This window comes from Aristolochia californica, unplaced genomic scaffold, assembly GCF_029961685.1.
Source record: "Aristolochia californica isolate CCGP_79_NKW_82.1479 unplaced genomic scaffold, dmAriCali1.0.hap1 SCAF_1, whole genome shotgun sequence".
Taxonomy (NCBI): domain Eukaryota; kingdom Viridiplantae; phylum Streptophyta; class Magnoliopsida; order Piperales; family Aristolochiaceae; genus Aristolochia; species Aristolochia californica.
Window position 1 is genome coordinate 60,494,474 of NW_027181770.1, and position 19,286 is coordinate 60,513,759.

General features: G+C 38.8%; 3 protein-coding genes across 3 annotated transcripts; 2 read left to right on the plus strand and 1 right to left on the minus strand.

Annotated features, from left to right (window-relative positions):
* Positions 1-1,131: 1,131 nt before the first annotated feature.
* On the plus strand, positions 1,132-9,503 carry LOC137953938 (uncharacterized). The gene is made up of 8 exons (XM_068801502.1): positions 1,132-1,304; positions 2,234-2,257; positions 4,564-4,669; positions 4,994-5,062; positions 6,908-7,401; positions 7,488-7,749; positions 8,339-8,547; positions 9,204-9,503. The coding sequence occupies exons 1-8, from the start codon at positions 1,300-1,302 to the stop codon at positions 9,268-9,270; spliced, it is 1,236 nt and encodes a 411-aa protein (XP_068657603.1). The 5' UTR covers positions 1,132-1,299; the 3' UTR covers positions 9,271-9,503.
* A 1,585-nt stretch (positions 9,504-11,088) lies between these two features.
* Positions 11,089-12,774, plus strand: LOC137949853 (serine/threonine-protein kinase BLUS1). Its single transcript, XM_068796067.1, has one exon. It carries the CDS (start codon positions 11,089-11,091, stop codon positions 12,772-12,774), a length of 1,686 nt encoding a protein of 561 aa, XP_068652168.1.
* Positions 12,775-13,763: 989 nt separating this feature from the next.
* On the minus strand, positions 13,764-17,532 carry LOC137943782 (pentatricopeptide repeat-containing protein At5g61370, mitochondrial). The gene is made up of 2 exons (XM_068789243.1): positions 15,640-17,532; positions 13,764-14,140 (listed from the first exon to the last, which is right to left on the minus strand). The coding sequence occupies exon 1, from the start codon at positions 17,095-17,097 to the stop codon at positions 15,643-15,645; it is 1,455 nt and encodes a 484-aa protein (XP_068645344.1). The 5' UTR covers positions 17,098-17,532; the 3' UTR covers positions 13,764-14,140; positions 15,640-15,642.
* Between the last annotated feature and the right edge of the window lie 1,754 nt (positions 17,533-19,286).

Below are 19,286 nucleotides of genomic sequence, written 5' to 3' on the forward strand. Positions count from 1 at the left end.
TTCTTTATATGATGGTTACAAATTATTAGTAGTGTTAAGTGGTGAATGTGAGGGTCATTGGAGAAGAATTTTCCTTTTTTTATAAATTAATTAATAAAAATCGAAGCAGCAGAGCGGTCAGACCTAAGTTCGATCTTGTGGGGCTAAGGTAGGTGTGGGTTTGATTTAGTCCACTTGAACTTATTCGGGAGCCTTGTGCTCCTAGTTGGAAATTTATATATAAGGAAAAACCTATAAATATTTGTTCGTTTATTTTTAAATGTTACTTATTTCATGGGCATTGAGAAAACTATGTTTTTATTTAGTTTAAGTATCGATCATATTAGGTTTTGGTGTTTGATACTAAAACCTGATTCGTGCACCTAAAACTTTGAGTGTGATTGGGACTAGTTGAGTCTCATGGTTGAAATACCATTGTAACAACATATAACATTTATTTAGTAATAATTCGCAGCTAGAAATTTTTTAGAAATTATTCTGATTATTTGCTCATCTGGGTAGCAAAGTGATTTGCTTAACCAAGCTAGGCTAAATAGTTTGGTGGGCAACATTGAAGTTGAAACCTGTTTTTTGAAGGTACAAAATGACCAAAATTAGTGTAGTAATGTAAATTTATTTAACTATAATTCAATGTTATCAAAATTGAACCGATCATCAAACAAGTAGGTTTTGGTCCAACTCGATTATAAAGACAAATTATTGGCATTTTGGACTTGGTTTTTGATTATAAGCTATGTTTAGTTAGTGCAAGTCGAAATAGGGTCTAGTTTTGATTCATCTTGGTTGAACCGGTTGTGTTTGGTTTGATTATCAAAATATTAATTTAACTCGATGGTAGTAGAAAAATTATTTAATTACATTAAAAATCAAATTAACACTTTAATAAAATACTAAAATACGTTGTATTTAAATTATGGAAAATGCTATTTAATCATATGAATTTGAAGCACCGTTCCTTGTCCACCGTGACCGTGGTGTAAGTCACGGTCAAACATGTCTAATGGCACGTGTCATTATTCGATTTCTCCGTGACACTTCGACTAGCGGTAGGTCCGGAAATGCGTTTCCGTGACTGATTTCGGTGGAAAGGTCAGGTCATTTGAACGGCCTTTCTCAGAACGAAAGAAAATTGCAATAGAAAGCGAAGGGAGAAAGAATCCCGTTTTCTTCTTTTTATTTCTTGCCCCTTTTTCCTGCCAATCCCCCAACAAGCCTCCAAACCCCCTCTCTCCTCACCACGACCGCCATTCTCCTCTCCGAGGCGCAGCCGCACTTCTTGATCCCTCTCGGTCTTGGTTTATGAGGTAACGATTTGTATTTACTCGATCTATTTTTCTGTTTCTTTCTGTGTGTTGATCCTGTTGTTTGGCCGATCTATTTTTTCTGGGAGGGGATTTTATATCGTTTTTTTTTTTTTTTTTGTGTTTTCTTCAAATGGATCCTTATCATTTTTGGTTGAGAACGGTTGGAGATTTTATTGCTAGTCTTTTATTTTGTTGTGTTTCCTTCAAACGGGCTCCTTGTCATTTTTCAGTTCTGGGGGGGAGGGTATGTTGGATCTGAGGGGTACCTTTAGTCTGAGGGCAAAATTGCAGCGAACGAAGTCTTTTGTGGTATCTTGTCTCAAGAACGCTCCATTTTTTTATATTTTTCAGCTTTGGTGTTTTGAAAAATTGGGTTGTTTTGCTTAGAGGGAGCAGTTATTTTCTGGTCTATCCCTTTGCTCTTTAGTCTAGATCGCGATTTGTGCACCTGATGTCTTGAGAAAGCTTCGTTCTTCGAGTATATCAGTTACTAGTTTCAGGAAACTATGGGTTACTGTATTTGTGTGCTGCATCGAGAAAGCTTCATGCCTTGAGCAGTTAATCTTCTCTTCTATTGTCTTCAGAAAGCTTCAACCTTTTTCCATCTTTTGGTTTCCCGAAATTAATGAGTTATTCTTTCTTCCAAACTTCCGACTGCTGGCTTATTCGTTTCTCCTATTTCTTCCGATCTCTTGCCCTATATCTTATCATTTTTTTATCCAATCGAAATAATTGGTTCGTAACTGGTCGTCCGTCATTGTTGTCGTCTAGTAACAATTCTGTTTTCCTATTGCGTTCAAATGTTATAGTTGAGAATGTTGGTATCGCATTTTGTTTATGTTACTTTTTGCTTATAAAAATTATTTCTGATGGTATATATTAACATTTCCTCTCCTTCTCTCTCTTTGGCTGCGTGTTCCTTTTTACAGCTCGAAGGAGAGACCCTCTCTTGGGTATGTAGATTCTTTCCGCCATTCAATTTATTTTCTGTATCTGTGTTCATACCTGCTCTCATCACAAAATTATAGAACGCCATTCATTTTTCATGACATCATATGATTGGCTATTTCTTCTGCATTTCCTGGTGGTAGTTGCGCTTTAGATTGTTTTACTTCTGAAAACTTTGCCTCTATTTTGTTCAAATGTTTTATGGTGTCCGTGGTACTAATGGTTTTCTTTTTCTACGATCCCTTAATGTTCTTTGGGCTTGAAATACTTTTAGAGTTTTAATACATATTGTAAGGTTCCTGTCCGATCTGAAGTTAGATGGTTTATTTTATCTGGTGCTTGGCTAATAGCTTAGGAACTGAGGAAAAAATATAGAAGTTCCAATAAAGTGATTATTTTGGAAGAAAAGGCATTTCCTGTTGAATCACAAAGGAAAAAAGAAGAAAAGAAAAAAAACTATTTGTATGTTATTGTTTATCCAGGTTGCTTCTAACTGTAGGTTAGTGGCAAAAATTTCAAACAAGTGAGAATTTTTCAAGTCCTGAAGTTTGCATCTGATACAAGGGTTTTAATGATGCTTCTTCATATACAAAAAGTGTTGTTGTCTTGTTTGAGACTTTTGAGAGGTGAGACTATCTTATTCAAAATTATCTTGAAGGGGGGGGGGGGGGGGGGGAGGGGGGGGGAGAGATGTTCCAAATGAAAATACACTGATGTGAGTTGGGGGAAATTGCTGAAATGATTGCTTATAGAAAATGATGTAATGTGATTCTGAAACTGTGTTTGAGCTGTTCTGTCCTTTGAGAGATTTGTGGTTGGTACTGACTGCAATTGGTAAGTCTGGCAAGAAAAGGCTGTTGGTCTTGGGGGTTTACCTAAGAAATTGGGCTTGCTTTTCCTTCTTTCCTGTTGCACTTTTCCAATCTTCAACATGTTCTATTAATCAATGATGAAGCTTATAATATCTTTTTGCTATAAAAAAACTTATTTTCTCTTTAGGAAGTTTTACATATTGTATAAAGTGGGCAATTGAAATTATAGTTTATACAACAATTATCATGCACATGCTTGTCTTGTCTGTGTTGTTCCATTTTTTAGCTCGTAAAATCCTTCTGTAGTATACACATATATGTCCTTGTAGCAATTTTTGAGAGTTCAACAACTTATCTGTGGGTGCCGTATGTTGGTCTCTTGATCCTTTACCATTCACAGTCTGATGTGGTAAAGAGAGTGAATAATCTGCACCTTATTTGACACACTATATATGTCCATGATCGCACTTTTAATAGGTGGAATAAACTGTAGGTGACTGCATGTTGGTCTCTTTAGTATCTCTTACTATTTGCAGTCTGAGAACCGAGAATGAATAATCTTTTGAGAACTGCAAGGTGGTCTATTATCTATAGAAACTTAAAACTTCATATGATCAACTATTTTATTCTATTATAATCGGTGTTGAACAATAGAATACAGAATAAGGATCTCTATCATGACAAAATGTACTCATCATCAAAAGAAAATAAGAATATCCTGAACATGTGGGACAATGAGATGATCTCTAGGGGTGGTTCAATTTTTTTTTAAATGAAAATTTTTGTTTTTTGAAAATGCAAAAAGTTGTGTTTACACAAATCTTCTTTGCCATAATTAGGTGAATCTTTTGTTATGTTTTTGTTTAAAAATGACTAACATACTTTTTTTTACCTAGAGGTACAAACGGGATGAAAACTGAGTTTTGATTGGATGGCCTGCAAATGGTTTCTGGCCCCAATTTAACGTTTGATATCATCTGGGTTCTATTGAATACAACCATAAATTTTCTTATAGCAATAGATATTAACTTGCTGAATTTTGGTTAGATATTTCTGTTGCTCCTTTATGAATGTCAGGATCAATAGAAATATGTCTGTAGGGTTTCCTTTATTACATGCTCTTCGTTGTTGTTATGATTATTATTATTACTATTATGATTATTATTATTATTATTATTATTATTGTTATTATTATTTTTATTTTGAAATGGATAGATACTCTATAGTTGAAAGCTTGACTTTCTAGTCCTTTATAACCTAATTTGTTAGTCAACAATACGAAGGCCACATTCAGGGCGTATACCTTCTCCGTTTGCTACTACTTCTTCATGTGTTTTTTTTTTTTATCATTAATCAAGTATTTAGGCTTTCCTTCAGTTAAGATCAGTTCCATTGTGTTTCAACGTATTATATCTGATTGGCTAGCAATTTAATCATTATTTATTTGCCACTGCTTATTTGATGGAGATTTTCATGCGTTTTACTTTATTTCAATTCAGTGGTACGCGGATTAAGACCCGCAAACGGAATATAGCAGCTCCTTTGGACCCTGCAACTTTTGCAGATGCAGTGGTCCAAATTTATCTGGATAATGATGGCGACCTGGTGAGAAATATTTTCTTGAATTGACAGGTTTATTTGTTGTTTTCTTATTTGGGTTGCCTTGCATGTGGGAAAAGGGTAAACTGTGTAGGTACAGCTTTGGTTGTTACATCAATAATTTGTTATCTATGATTGTTAACTGAGGGCATGACTTCCTTCAAAATGGATTTAAGTTACTTTACTGCAAGTGTTACTGCGTTTTGTGTCAGTCCTTTTTGTGGAATACAACTTTTTATTTGAAATGTTGGAAATTTTCCCATCACTCCCATTTTTGTTCTTGCTCAAGGTTGAGATCTTTATTATTGATCTAACACTTCTCATCTGTAGGAACTTGTTGCAAAAGCCATTGAATCTTCCGATCTGAACTTCTCAAGATATGGTGACACTTTTTTCGAGGCAAGTATTCCTGCTAACTGTAGCTAGGTTGTCATGCACTTCTTACATGTGCACTTGAAAGATACATAACATAAGTGTGAATGTTCTCTACTTATGCCTCCAAGTGAAAGGCTTTGCTGGTTTTACTTTCAGGAAACATGATTTTACTGGCACTATGCCTGTGGCAATAGATTCCTTAGCTATGTGATAAATTGAAATTCATGTTGACTACTTCTGAACTCCCCCAAAGAGCTACCGGAGAATTTATTTTATGAGAATGGCTAGTCGTTGCAAGTGCTCTGGCCCTGTTGAGTGATGTTGGTCGATGGTTGAATTTGATGCCATTTCTGGGATCAATCTAATCATCATCACCTGTAAATAATCGCGCTTCAAGTTTTCAACAGCCATTTTAACTTATTGTTTGAGTGTTTCTATTTATTTCTTTATTTTCTTTTCTCTAGCGGATTTCTATTTTTGACTTGATAGGGGTAATGAAGTTCTTATCTATGTTTTAAATGAAAGTTAAAGTAACAGTTTCTGTCTTATCAGCACACTACAGTTTCCACAGTCATGGGATGGAATACTGATACGTATGTGCATATGTATATGTATGTGTGAGAGTATAGTTTACATGCAAGCACAAAAGTCCTGAATCCTGTGTGAGTTGAACTTGACCACATTAAAAGTGATTGGCTTGGTAGCAGGCCCTGGCCCAAAGCTTAAGTGGGATTTTACTTAAAAATGCTACGAACTGGAATATTTTTAGGTGGACCAGTCGGTGTTATTTCTTAGATTTTTTTTCTTCAACAAGAAGAGTTTCTTAGATGTGGAGAGTTATGTTTTAATATCATTGGTGCTGGCATGAGTGATTCTTTATAATCTGGTCGTTTTGTTAAAATTTCAATATTAGTTAGCTTAGTCTTATAACTCATTTGGAGCACTTATGGTGTTTCATAGAAGTACCTTGTTAAAAAGGAGATACTTTTAAGAGGCCTTGGAGTGGATAGAATTTATTTCCCTGTTTAAGTATTCATTATCCATGGCTTTTTAATTCCTTATACTTTTTTATTGTTTTTCCTTTTTAACTCCTGGCGGTCTACTTAAAAGTTTGTAAATGTGCTTTAGTCACTGGTCGCATGTGTAGTAAAATTAGGATTCATCATGAGCAGTAACAAATTCTGCAATTTAAGTTGGCCTAAGACAGCTTTTCTACCATTGGCCCCTGCCTTATTGTTATATAGATTTTATGGAGCTGGCTACCTGAAAAACTACTTCAATAAGTAGATCAATGTCTGATTCTGATTATACTTAAAATGCTTAGTGGGTGAATTTATGACCCTAGGTCCAAGTGCGATGTGATTGTTGTTTTATGTAAAAATGATGCTTGCTGTGAGTCAATTGCAATGGGCTTTTTAATTTTATTTCTTAATTGAATTGAATTGAAAAAAAACTATGTTCAATGGACATTTTTGTAAAACGGGCGCGAGGGGCAATTTATTCTAGTTTGGCCCCTTGTCATGATTTGGATTGAATTGATAACTGCCTGCCTGCCTAAGTGAATGAATATCCAACTCCGGTTAAGTGGCTTATTAGGGAATTGTAACCATATTTAAAGTGCCTCGTTGGTTGCTATTTGCAAATGCTTGCATCAATTATCTGCTGTGTGCACTTTTATGGTGCATATCCAGTTTTCAGCAAAGATTGTTTGTGAGTTCATACATTGTTCTGAACACTATCAGATAGTTGTTGGTTCTGACTGTTGAAGACTTGATGAAAGAAAGTAGCTTTTTTACTGATTTGGTTTCTCTTTTCGTTTTTACCCAGTTACCTTGGCTCAATAAATGGCTCCTTTTCATTTGACTCCAGGTGGTCTTCACGGGAGGGCGTACTCAACCTGGCACCACAAAGCCTGATGAAGGAGATCGTCACCATAACTCCATTCTAGACTGTGAACCCAAGCGCGAGGCCATTTTGCCATCTGTTCTGTACATACAGAAGATATTGCGTAGAAGGCCTTTCCTCATAAAGAATCTTGAAAATGTCATGCGTAGGTTCCTCCAGTCACTGGAGCTTTTTGAGGAGAATGAAAGGAAGAGGCTTGCCATTTTTACAGCTCTCACATTCTCCCAGAAGCTATCAGGGCTTCCGCCGGAAACAGTATTCCAGCCTCTACTCAAGGACAACCTTGTGGCAAAAGGGCTAGTTCTGCCTTTCATAACAGACTTTTTCAAGGAATATCTTGTTGACAGTAGCCTTGATGATCTTATAGCACTTCTCAAACGAGGCAAAATGGACGACAATCTGCTTGAGTTCTTTCCTACAGCCAAGCGATCTCCTGAAGGTTTTGCAGAGCATTTTAGGTGTGTTTTTGTGAATACCACTTTAAAATGCTGTTTATTTCCCTCCAAATACTATAATTCACCTTTTGAATCTTGTTGTTCTTCAGAAAGGAAGGGTTGATTGCTCTCGTTGAGTACAATGAGAAGAAAATATTTGAAGTCAAACTGAAGGAGATGAAATCAGCATTAACCACCCAGATAGCGGAGGAGGCAGACATATCTGAAGTGAGTGAAACAGTGAAACAGCGTGTTAGGGATGCTAAATTACCTGATATTGAAATGGTGCGCATTTTGTGGGATGTTATAATGGATGCTGTTCAGTGGTCTGGAAAGAACCAGCAACAGAATGCTAATGCTGCACTCCGGCAGGTGAGAGGGGGTGGTGGAATATTGTGTAGTATCTATTCTCTTTTCCTTTAAAATAGTCTTTATCTGAGCATACTTTGAAGTTTATTGCTATCTAAAGAGAATGTGGTCAAATATTTCTCTTAGTAGGAAAAATAAAATCTCGAGGCAGATACCAGTGCCTAGAACTGGACTAGGGAATGTGATTCGAGATCTATCTGTTGTTTTAGTACTATCAAGACCTTTTGTTGTTGTAATCCCATCTTGAGTTCAACGCCATTGGCAAGGCAAGCACAATTTTTTGTTAGTAACCCTCCATATTGGATCTTTTGTAGTTAGACTTGGTCTTATATAATGCTTATTTGCAGCACTCATCCACAGACACTGGTTTCGCTTTTGCTGCGAGTTGTTCTAAAATGGTATTCTTTAGAGCACTATATGGCAGACACTCACTGGTTTTGTTATCTGTTAGTTGTTCTTAATAGTACTCATTAGGTTAAAATATGTTTAATGTCAGTTGAAGGTAAATGCTACGGTCATACAAACAGTAAAATACACGGTATAATTATTCTGCTTACTTGTTGTTGCTGATTGAGGACATTTCCTTGTACAGGTGAAGACTTGGGCCAAACTGTTAAACACCTTCTGTACTACTGGCAAATTGGAGCTGGAACTTATTTACAAAGTTCAGATTCAATGCTATGAGGATGCCAAACTGATGAAGTTGTTTCCAGAAATCGTGAGGTCTCTTTATGATCAGGATGTGCTTGCAGAAGACACCATTCTCCTCTGGTTCCGTAAAGGAACAAACCCAAAGGGCAGGTGAGGAAAAAAAAAACTTGATTAACTTACTGCCATGTTTGGAACTATTTCTTTGTATGTTGACTATCATTGCTTTTTTTTTTTTTTTTTTTTTTTTTTTGGAGATCTCAAGTTCTCTTCTAGAGAAATCTGGCCTGCAAAAAATTTTGGAGACTTGATACTTGTAGAAATTGTTTTTCAAGAATTGCAGATGGATCTCTTAGTTGGCTCCTACATTGAGTCATCCAATTAGCTAATACTTATCTGTGTAGTGTTAAGTTGGATCCGAGGTCCATCCTAAGATGATTAACCAACTTAGGAAACCTCTTTCTCACCTAATAAATTTAAGATCTTTGTACTTACTAATCTATGTGAGACTATTCCATAATATTCCCCATACATGTAGGCCCTCTTTTTTTGGCTCTATAAGTGGATAATTTAGGTATAAACCCTTTTTTGTGACTCTACCAGTAGATAATTTAAGGTGTAGGCCTTTGGTGTAGGCACTCTTTTTTGTTGCTCTACAAGTGGATAATTTAGGTGTAAATATTCATATATAGCTGGAATTCTTTTTTGTGGTTCTATAAGTGGATAATTTAGGGTCCAGTTTAACATATAAATTAGTACTTGTTGATGAGGTTTTGGTGTTTATCATTTGTTTTGTTTGATTCGCGTAGGCAAACTTTTGTGAAAGCCCTGGAGCCATTTGTTAAGTGGCTGGAAGAAGCTGAAGAAGAGGAATAAAGTACTTGAATGTGGATGCTGCCGTGGTAATTGTATTGTTGAAGATGTAACAACTAGTTCTATATCGTCTTCCTTGCATCCATGGTCAACAGTTTTAATCTGTATCAAGCAACTGTATGCGTTTCTGGTATGTGGCAGGAGAATTGGTTGTGAGCTATATTTTGGAATAAGCTACCTTACATGAAGTTGTTGACAGTTTCAATTTTATAGGAAAAGGATCCGATTTTGTGGGATGGGTAAATCCTTAGATACCAAAAAGAATAAAAAAGATGGTGGATATCTTGAAATCCAAATTCATGCGATAAAGGATTATGAATAAATACATTTATTGGGGGTAGGGAAGACGTCATTGAACAGGTAAATTGGCCTGGCGATAAAAGATAAATTTTAGTAAATTAAGCATGGCAGTTTGAGAATGCCATTGTGAGTAATAAGAATCGTGTTAGCAAGAGTAAAGTTGGTACCCATTCATTCAGAATATGTGCCTTCTGTAGCCAAGCAGAGTCCGCCGCCACTTTGAAAAGAAATAGAACCCACGACAGCAATGGCTACGCTAAATTGAGTTAACAAATGAAATAAAAGGAACAAAATAATTTCTTTAAGGTGATTGTGGTTTTGAATTTTTTACTCTAGTATCCTAATAAAAATGTTTTATGCTCAAGTTAAAGCAACTGGTACGAATCTCAAATAAAGCGTTAGATTGAGATTTTACCTGTTTGAGCTAAACAATCTCAAATGCAAACAAAAAGTTTATGGCTTTAGTTTTGAGCCATGCCAAAAAGTTTTGGTAAAGTCTTTAAAGATTCAAACTCTTTTCATCCTACATTATACAACTCGCATCGTATCAGATTTTTGACAAACAAGTAAGACGCACAATTCTAGCAGAAGCAACTAAAGAAAGTCTGGCAAAAGAATTGCCTAGTTACCTTGCATTTGAATTTCTATACTAGACAGCTGTCTATCAGTGTGATTGTCACATGACAGGTTATTCCAGAAATACTATCACTTGTTCTCATATATTTGATTTGACAAATTCAGGTGATTGAGAAGAATGCTCAAAGATCGCAGAAAAAAATCACCAGGAAATGTGCTCAGATGAGTAAACCACTCAGAAGAACATAGATCCAGATTGTTCCTCAAATCGGCGAGAATGTAATCTCTTCTCTGGTGTAGATGATGCAAAATGCTCAGCACAAGAGGTCAGATTTTTTACCTTTCTCCACTCGCCGTTGCGCCTGTAATACGTCGCCGTCTGCTTGTCGGAGGAAGAGGAAGAAATCGGAAGAAGCGCGCCTTCTCCGAAGATGATATTTAGGGTTAAGGCGGACGCAATTGATCCACTCATCAAACAGAAATGAATTCCGCAAATCCACTGATACCAATAATAAATCTGAACAAGACAGAGTAGAGATTGAACCGGAGCCAAATGCCTTTCCGATTCTTACTCGGGAATAGACTGATTTAGCTTATTAAACAACTGATTTGTGTTCTAATTCTGGTCCAACCAATTGTTGAACCGGGTCAAATTAGGTCAGACCAAAATCGCCGGTTTGGGTTTAAGGACGCTTTGGTTTACGGCGGGAACGAAACCGTAATAACGGTCACAGTTACTGTTACGATTTCAGCAAATAAGTTTGTGTGCTAACAAGAAGTTCACGTGCTTCGCTCACGATCACGGCCGCCTTTCTCGGCCTTTCACAAGAACATTTAATCCTCTTCGCCTCTTTCACCATCTTTCTTTCTCCGATAACTAGAAAGAAACCCAAGAATCCAGAAACGACCCAGAAGAAGAAGAAGAAGAAGAAGAAGAAGAAGAAGATGGATCGATCGAAGTCCCTGTATTTCCGGTCTCTTTCCCTCGACCGTGATCGGCCTCGACATAATGCTCCGCCGCCGACGGCAGCTGCGGCGTTCCCCACCGAGCGCTCCGCGTACCATCTCCTCCATAAGATCGGTGCCGGGGTGAGTGCGGTGGTGTACAAGGCGGTGTGTCTTTCGATGGAGTCAACGGTCGTGGCGGTGAAGTCCATCGACCTGGAGCGGGCGAGGGTGAACTTCAACGACCTCCGCTTCGAGGCTAAATCCATGGCGCTTCTCTCTCACCCCAACGTTCTCACCGCTCACTGCTCCTTCACCGTCGGAACCCGTCTTTGGGTCATCATGCCCTTCATGTCCGCCGGCTCCCTCCACTCCATTATCTCCTCTGCGTTTCCTTCCGGTCTTCCCGAACCAGCGATTGCGGTCGTGCTTCGGCACACCCTCCAAGCTCTTCATTATCTTCACTCCCAAGGCCAGCTTCACCGCGATATCAAGGCCGGCAATATTCTGCTCCACTCCGACGGGTCCGTCAAGCTCGCAGATTTCGGCGTCTCCGCTTCCATCTACGACCAGTCTTCTTCCTCGTTAACCGGCTCTTGGGCTTCTTCTTCTTTTAACGACCTAGCCGGCACGCCGTACTGGATGGCGCCGGAGGTGATTCATTCCCGGAACGGGTACGGCTTCAAGGCTGACATCTGGTCTCTGGGTATCACCGCCATGGAGCTCGCTCACGGCCGTCCGCCGCTGTCCCACCTTCCGCCATCGAAATCGCTGGTTATGAGGATAAGCAGTAGGCTGAGTCTCAACTACGAGGACGATCGGAACAAGGGGAAGAAGAAGAAGAGGTTCTCGAAGCAGTTCCAGGACATGGTGGCGACTTGCCTGGTGCAGGACCCGTCAAAGAGGCCCTCCGCCGAGAAGCTACTCAAGCATCCTTTCTTCAAGAACTGCAAGTCTCAGGAGTATCTCGTTAAGCATGTCTTGCAGGGGCTGCCTAGCGTGGAAGAAAGGTTTAAAGAATTCCCTTCCGCCTCTCAGTCAGCGGTGGTGATCAGCGAGGAGGAGGAGGAGGAAGAAGAAGATGCAGGGGTTGGAGCGTCTAAGAGCAGAAGGATTAGCGGCTGGAATTTTAATGAAAGTGGTCTGGAGCTAGATCCCGTTTTCCCCTTCGAGGAAGAAAAGGTTAGAGAAAACCGATATTCTCAATCTAACGTAAAGAATGAGAAACACCCATGTCCTTCTTCAGCTCCTCCTGTGCAAGAACAAGCAACAGAAGAAAACACAGAGGAGGGGTCTAAATCTATTAAGGCCGATTCCTCTTCCGCCATTGCTGATGAGACGACAGTGCAGACAGCTTCGTCAGATAAATCCGGAAAAAGCAACCAGAACGAGACTGCTCCTGGAATCGACGCCGCAGAGTTGGTGCCAAGCTTGGTCTCGCTGATGAGCAGTTTGGAACTGGAGAAACAAATGGTGAAGAGTGCTCTAGCAGCTGCAGGTGGGATGGATTATGACGAGTGGGCGGAAGAGGGGAGAGAAAAGCAGCTCCTGGAGACGGTGATGCTGTTGCAGGGCGCGGTGGATAGCCTGGAGGCTGAGTTGGAGGAAGAGAACAGGAAGAACACCGCTCTGGAGGAGGAGATCCACCGCCATAAAAAGGGTTCAGATGATCAAGAAGAATCTTGATTTTTTGTTTTCTGAGATTATATTTTCCAGTCATTTTTTTTCTTCCTGAAATTCAGACATTATAAAAGGAGTAAAAGCAGAGGTGAAAGTATGAATTTGTTATTTTTCTTGTTCTTGAGAAATCGTTTTCTTTTCATCTTTGCCAGTACAGTAAAAATATGCCACATAAAATCACTCCTATCCAACGGCTCCGATGAATCTGCGTCATTCAAGATGAAAATTGGGTTTGTTTCTGGTGAAATAAAAGTTTAAAAAGAATTGAAACGCCTCGTCTCTCTTCTTTCCACTTGGTTTTCTCCAAAGCATTGTTCACCGCCGTCTTAACATTTCTTCTTTTCTGGTTTTTTTAAATTCTTGATGTCTTAATGCTTCCGCTTGTACACGATTATGGTTTCTCTTTAAATTTACTCGCTCTGACAGAAAAAAACAACTCTGGCATTTCATTATGGGTTTGATTGCTGATGAATTAGATCATCTCAACTTTTCGCATTAACTGAAGGGTGCTCCAGAGCTGAAGGATGGTCCAACGGGATGATTTGTTAGAGAAACAGGAAGCTGCTGATGACTTGATGGGGCCAGTGATTGCCGATAATGTTCATGATATATCTGATTCTTTTGCTCCTCTGTTTTATCAATAACAGGTTGCGAAAACTGTGCCGCTTGTGTTATTTACTGATGACTCTCCATGGCTGCTTTAGCCCTTGCAGCCCAGTCCTGCTCATTGCTGGGGGGGGGGGGGGGTACTTCTGTCTGATGAATCAGCTAAGTTATCATCAAGCACATCTTGAAGCCAATATGTTGCTTAGCATTAAATGGTACTATAAATTTAAGCAAATTGAGGAACCAAATAAATATATCATTTGAACTGTAAACTAAAACAGGAAACTTTCAGTTGCAACCGGGAAGCTACATTCCTTGGCTTGTAAATGATTCAGTAATGATGAATATCGGACTTCCTGTAGAATAAGACATAGCATGAAAGTAAAAGGAAGTTGCATTCAATTATTTGACATTCAGCCTTTTCAAGCTTTTAAGGTAATTGCTTGACATTGCGTCCTAGAACAAACTTTCTGGAAAATAGAAAAAGGTGATTTACCCACAAACACGTTTACCCACACGCTGCTGAGATAACATTGCTAGATAAATAAAATAAGCCCAACTCAAATCATCAACTAAGGTGCAAAGTACTAGAAACTAAATTTAAACATAAGTCCTTGCCTTGGTATTCCCTGCTATGTTTTCTCAGTTTTTGGTTGAGCAAGTGTCATAGATTTTCAGAGAATACCGACCATCATGAATGATTAAGGACAGAAAGTTGATCTCCAGGTGAGACCAACAGAGGAGGATTGAACAAGAACTGAAAAGACTGCAGGACATTAAAAAATCAATATTAGCCTTTGGAATCTTAAAATGTACTACTATATTAAAAAATTTCTCACTTCGACAACTACATACCATTTATAAGAAAGTATTTATTTGATTTTGTAATCTAACTTCATACTTGAATTAACAAATTTACCTCAGGTATTAGCTTTAACAACACCACGCATTATGTTCAAATTTGTGCTTTTCTGGAACTAGAACATACTTTTTATCCTCTTGCAAAATTCATTTAAAATTGAAGATTCTTATGGAAAAGAAAAAAAACGTCAATAGTTACATATCTTCAACATGTTTAGGTGTGAAAAATTTGATATTTGGGTGAAAAAGAAGAGAAATAAGAAAAGAAGAGCAGCTACTGCTGCCTTGGAGTGCATGTCTCAGAAAGGATGCCCCCATTTTTCTTTTAATCAGGGTTTTAAGTGATTTTTACATAAAAGACAAAAATACACCTCAAAACATAAACTCACATATCTCCTAAGATACACCTCTAAAATGAATGAAAATTGAACCATAGGCATATGAAGACATTGCCTACCTAACAGACATCATATAAGATAAGAACATAATATATGTAATGACCAAAATACCCTTGAATTGATATTTTAACAAGGTCACCAAGTATCTATAGGTACTGAAACCAGAGTATAAGGCTACCACAAGCATGGATAAGTTATTATAGGTTTTAATGAATATCAATTAGTATTGGTGCATTCCTGATATGCTTGCTGACAGATACTAGATCATGGGTGGGATTGGGCATTTCAGTGAGAATTGTAACACTGCATTGCTACACTTGTAAATGGTCCAAACTCGAAACATATCAAATTTGATTCTTAATTTGAGGGTCTCATTGATGTCTTCAGGGCATTCTTTATACATTTGTTACAGAATAATTAAGAATGCTTCTATCTAATTATGCTAGTGAGTGCATTTATACGATCTTCTTGGTGCAATATAAATATTTATCATTGCATGAAACAAGAAGTTTATAATGCTTTTCTTATATTTTCTTATAGTTCAAAGAGTTTTCACAATGTTTCCTTAGATTCCTCATACTTTCAGTGAGTTACCAACCTAGATGTTCCTATGACCCATACAACTAGGAAAGAGAGGGACTAATTGCGGTTTTTATTTTCTTATTAACATTGAAGGGAAATTTCGGTCAGTTAAGTATATTAAGATTTAAAACTTTTTGAAGGGAATTAAAATTTTAAATAGAGGACTCTTGCAAACAGGCTTAAACTCCAAGCATCCTTAGCACGAGAGAATTCTTGCAGGGACAACCAGCCAAGGTTTACTGAAATGTTTGGTATGCTCAGGGTCTTGATATTAAATAACTGAATGATGTTGTTGGCTTCGGAAATCAACAGTGTAAGGGGAGATGAAAGTTAAAGAAACATATTACATAAAACAAGTGAAAACAACACAGTACATAATAGTATTATGATAAAATAAGTGAAACCATTGAGAAATATAACTAACCAATTATATAGGTGAAGCTTTTTTCCTCTTTTTCTTCATACTCTTGCTCTTCATTTTTGAGATGTATTTATTCTCTATTTTCACCAATCTCTTACAATCTCCTACAGAAGAATGCTCCTTCTTGATGGGTTTAAACACTTCTGTCTTAGTCGGATCCAACAAATCACTTGAACATTGGATGGGGATCCCCCTCTCAGTTGCTTCATTCCATAGCTGCTTACCCTTTTCAAAGTTACCAGCCTTACAAATTTTGGGTATCAATAGATCATATACTTGCCCATACAAGTGGTTCCTTGCCTCCAAATTGAGGTGGTTTCTTGTCTTCATTTTCTCTAACATGTCAAGTGCATGACCTACCTTGTCAATTCCACATAACAGAGCAATTAAACCATGGTAAAACCTTGCTTCAGGGGTCACCCCCCTTTCAATCATCTGATCAACAATCATATTGCCTTTGCCAAACCTTCCAGTCAGAAACAATACCCTTGTAACAAGATAGTAACTCATCCAATCTGGGGTACAACCCATCTCTTGCATAGAAGAAAGGACCCGACATGCTTCCTTGACCCTCCTCACTTTACCCAAACATGAGAGCAAGATGTTAAAACTCACTGGAGTAGGTGGGACCCCAGAAGAGCTCATCTCAGACAACACAACATTAGCATCTGAAACAAGTGCAGATGGGTTGTAATTAACATTTCTTGTACAAAGACAGCGGAGGAATGCATTATAGGACGACAAACCAGGACATATTCCTAAGGACTTCATATCTTCAAGAGTTGTACGTGCTTCCTTGACATTGCCATGGATGCACCAACCTTGGAGAAGGACCCTCGAAAGGGAAGGCTCTACAGGCAAAGAAATTTTATGCCTATGATGCCAAAGGATGCCTTGAGCTTTTCTTGCATGCCCTTTAGAGCAAAGTGCATGAACAACTGCTGACAAACTTATAAAATCTTGAGGGCAGTTGAACTTCTGCAAGTTCTTGAAAAGACCAACAGCATCATCTTCTTGTCCCAATTTGACAAGTATTTCTGCGAGGCAACAAAAGGTTTCAGTCTCCATCTGTCTATGCTCCTTTTGGAGATCTGAAACCAAAATGTTGACGGCAATGAGATCCCTTTTTTGAGCCAACACCCGAATTGTGTGGTTGAATGCATCATCCCATTCCCCCAAGTTGCAGGTTTTCTGTCGAGCCCATGAAAAAAACCGAAGGAGTCGCCTGCTAGGTGTTTCTGTTTCACTCACTGAAGATAAGACCTGTGTAACTAGTGATGGGGTAATTGTTGTAACAGTTGCAGAACACTTGTCAAGACTGGCTTCCATGTCATCAAGACTGCCAACGCCTGAAACGATTTCACAAAGCTTTTTTGATTCCAAACTGTAAGCAAAGGGATCTTTCTCTAATGACCCATAGGTAAAAGAAAGAAACCTTCTAATGAATTTCAATCTCAACATTTCTCAAACTTGATTTAACAATTCAAAAGAACATCGAGTCAGCAATATAAGAATCCCGTTTTCTTTCTGCACTCCTTTTTCCTGCGAAAACATTGAACTAATACTCCGAACTCAAATATATTAAGAAAAGACCAGAGAACAAAATTTTAAATCCCAGTATCACAATGAAAAATCATCCATGCATAAGGGATGGGTCATATATAATCGGTGTGTGCAATGGCGAGCAGAGAGAAAAACTCGCGTGGCCCAAGGGAACCACCCGTGGCCGGCGGGACCACTAACCGGACCTCAATTCCGGTCCCCCGTGAGATTTCAGTCTCCTTCTTCATGAGAGGCAACAAATGAGGGGGATCTACATGGACATAATCACCTATGGAACATCTTTCGCAGCGCAGATAGCTGTAATAAGGAGTGGAGTATCGCACCTTCATCCGTGTGCCGATGAGGGCACTGGAAGGGCTTTTAAAACGAGTGCCGTGGTCTTCTAGTGATCACGGCTGGATTATTTTCTCAACCCGTGTTTTTTCTTCTAGTGATCGATTAGGATCCGAATACTGGCCAGATCCGATATCAGTATCAGGCGTATAGCTTTGAAATTTGGTCCAAATCGCCGGGTGAATGAACCCCTACGTATGGCTGAGATGCGTTCTGCCGGTCACACTTATCCAACGGATCCGATGAATCTGAATTATTCAACGGTTTCAGATGAAAATTGGGTTGAGAAATAAAGTTTAAAAAGAATTGTAGTGCGTCGTCTCCTTCCCGCCTCTCTTCTTCCTCTTCTTCCTCTGTGTTAAGAGGGGCAAGAAGGACGAAAGGGACTCCAAGAAATCGAATTCCGTATCTCTTTTCCTCTTCCTCCTCTCTCATCAGGAGCCTCTGTCCTCATAATCATGAGGGGAAAGAGCAGTCTTATGAGAGGGAGCAAGAGGAAATGAGATATTGAATTCTTCCAAGAGGGTCTCCATCGCGCGAAAAGAACCTATCCTTTCTTCCCTTTTTGTCTTTTAAGTTTTCTGCATTCTTTTCTTCTCGATCGTCGCCTTGCATAACCGGGTTCTTTCTTTTTCTATTTTTCACGGCACCATCCAGAGCTTAGGCGTGCTGTCTTTCTTTTTCCCTCATTGGTGTAGAGTTTGAATTCGCGTCGTCGATGTAGCATTGTTGTACTCGCTTCTCCTTTCTTCCGAACTCTTTTATCTGGTCTTCCGTTTTCGCGTTTTTTGCTTTCGTTTTTGTTCTTCCTTGTTGAGTCATGCAGAGCCGCAATGCTCTGTTTTCATTCTTTTTGTTTCTCCCGCTTTTCCTTCTCTCGTTTTTCTTCCGTTTCTTTTTCTTTAATTCTGCTTTCTTGTTATCTCAGCACAATGAAGTGCTATGAAGCCCTCTGTTTCTTTCTTTTTCTTGCTTCTCCATGCAGCTTCGATTTCGGAAAATCATCCGCTTGCAGAGCTCCTCCGTTCTTGGTTCTCCAAAGCGCTCCGATCCTTGATGAAACTGTTCACAGCCGTCGTAACATTTCCGCAAAAGAGAGCGCCTCAAGAAGGAACAAGAGAATTCATACTTGTACCTACGCTTTATGTTGGAATATGTCTTTTAACTAGTTTTGTTTGTACATCTTTTTTTTTTTTTTTTTAATTCTTGATGTCTTAATAGTTCCGCTTGTTCTGCTGTTGGGAAAGTTACACGATTATGGTTTCTCTTTAAATTTACTAGCTCTGAAAGAAAAACAGCTCTGGCATTTCATTATGGATTTCGAAGTTCTTCGGCCGTATTTCTTGGTGGGTCTGGTTGACGAGATGCTTGGAACTGGAGAAGCAAATGGTGGAGAATGTTTTGGCAGCGGTAAGAGGAGAGTGACAAGCGGTGGATAGCCTGGAGGCCGAGTTCCAGGAGAGAATCTGGTTAACTTAAAAATATGCTTGGTGGGCGAATTTATGATCCTAGGTCCAAGTGCCTTGTGATTGTTTCTTTCTGTAAAAATGTGATTCAAACGAAATAGGCATTTGGATGGTGGTCTCATTAAAGATTGTTTGTCACTCCGTACAGTGGTCCGAACATTTTCTAATATTTCCTTCTTCTGAATGTAGAATGCTTTGTCAAAACCCTTTGATGAAGGCTCCATTCTAGACTGTGAACCCAAGCGCAAGGTTTTGCCATCTCTTCTTGTACATACAGAAGGTGTTGTG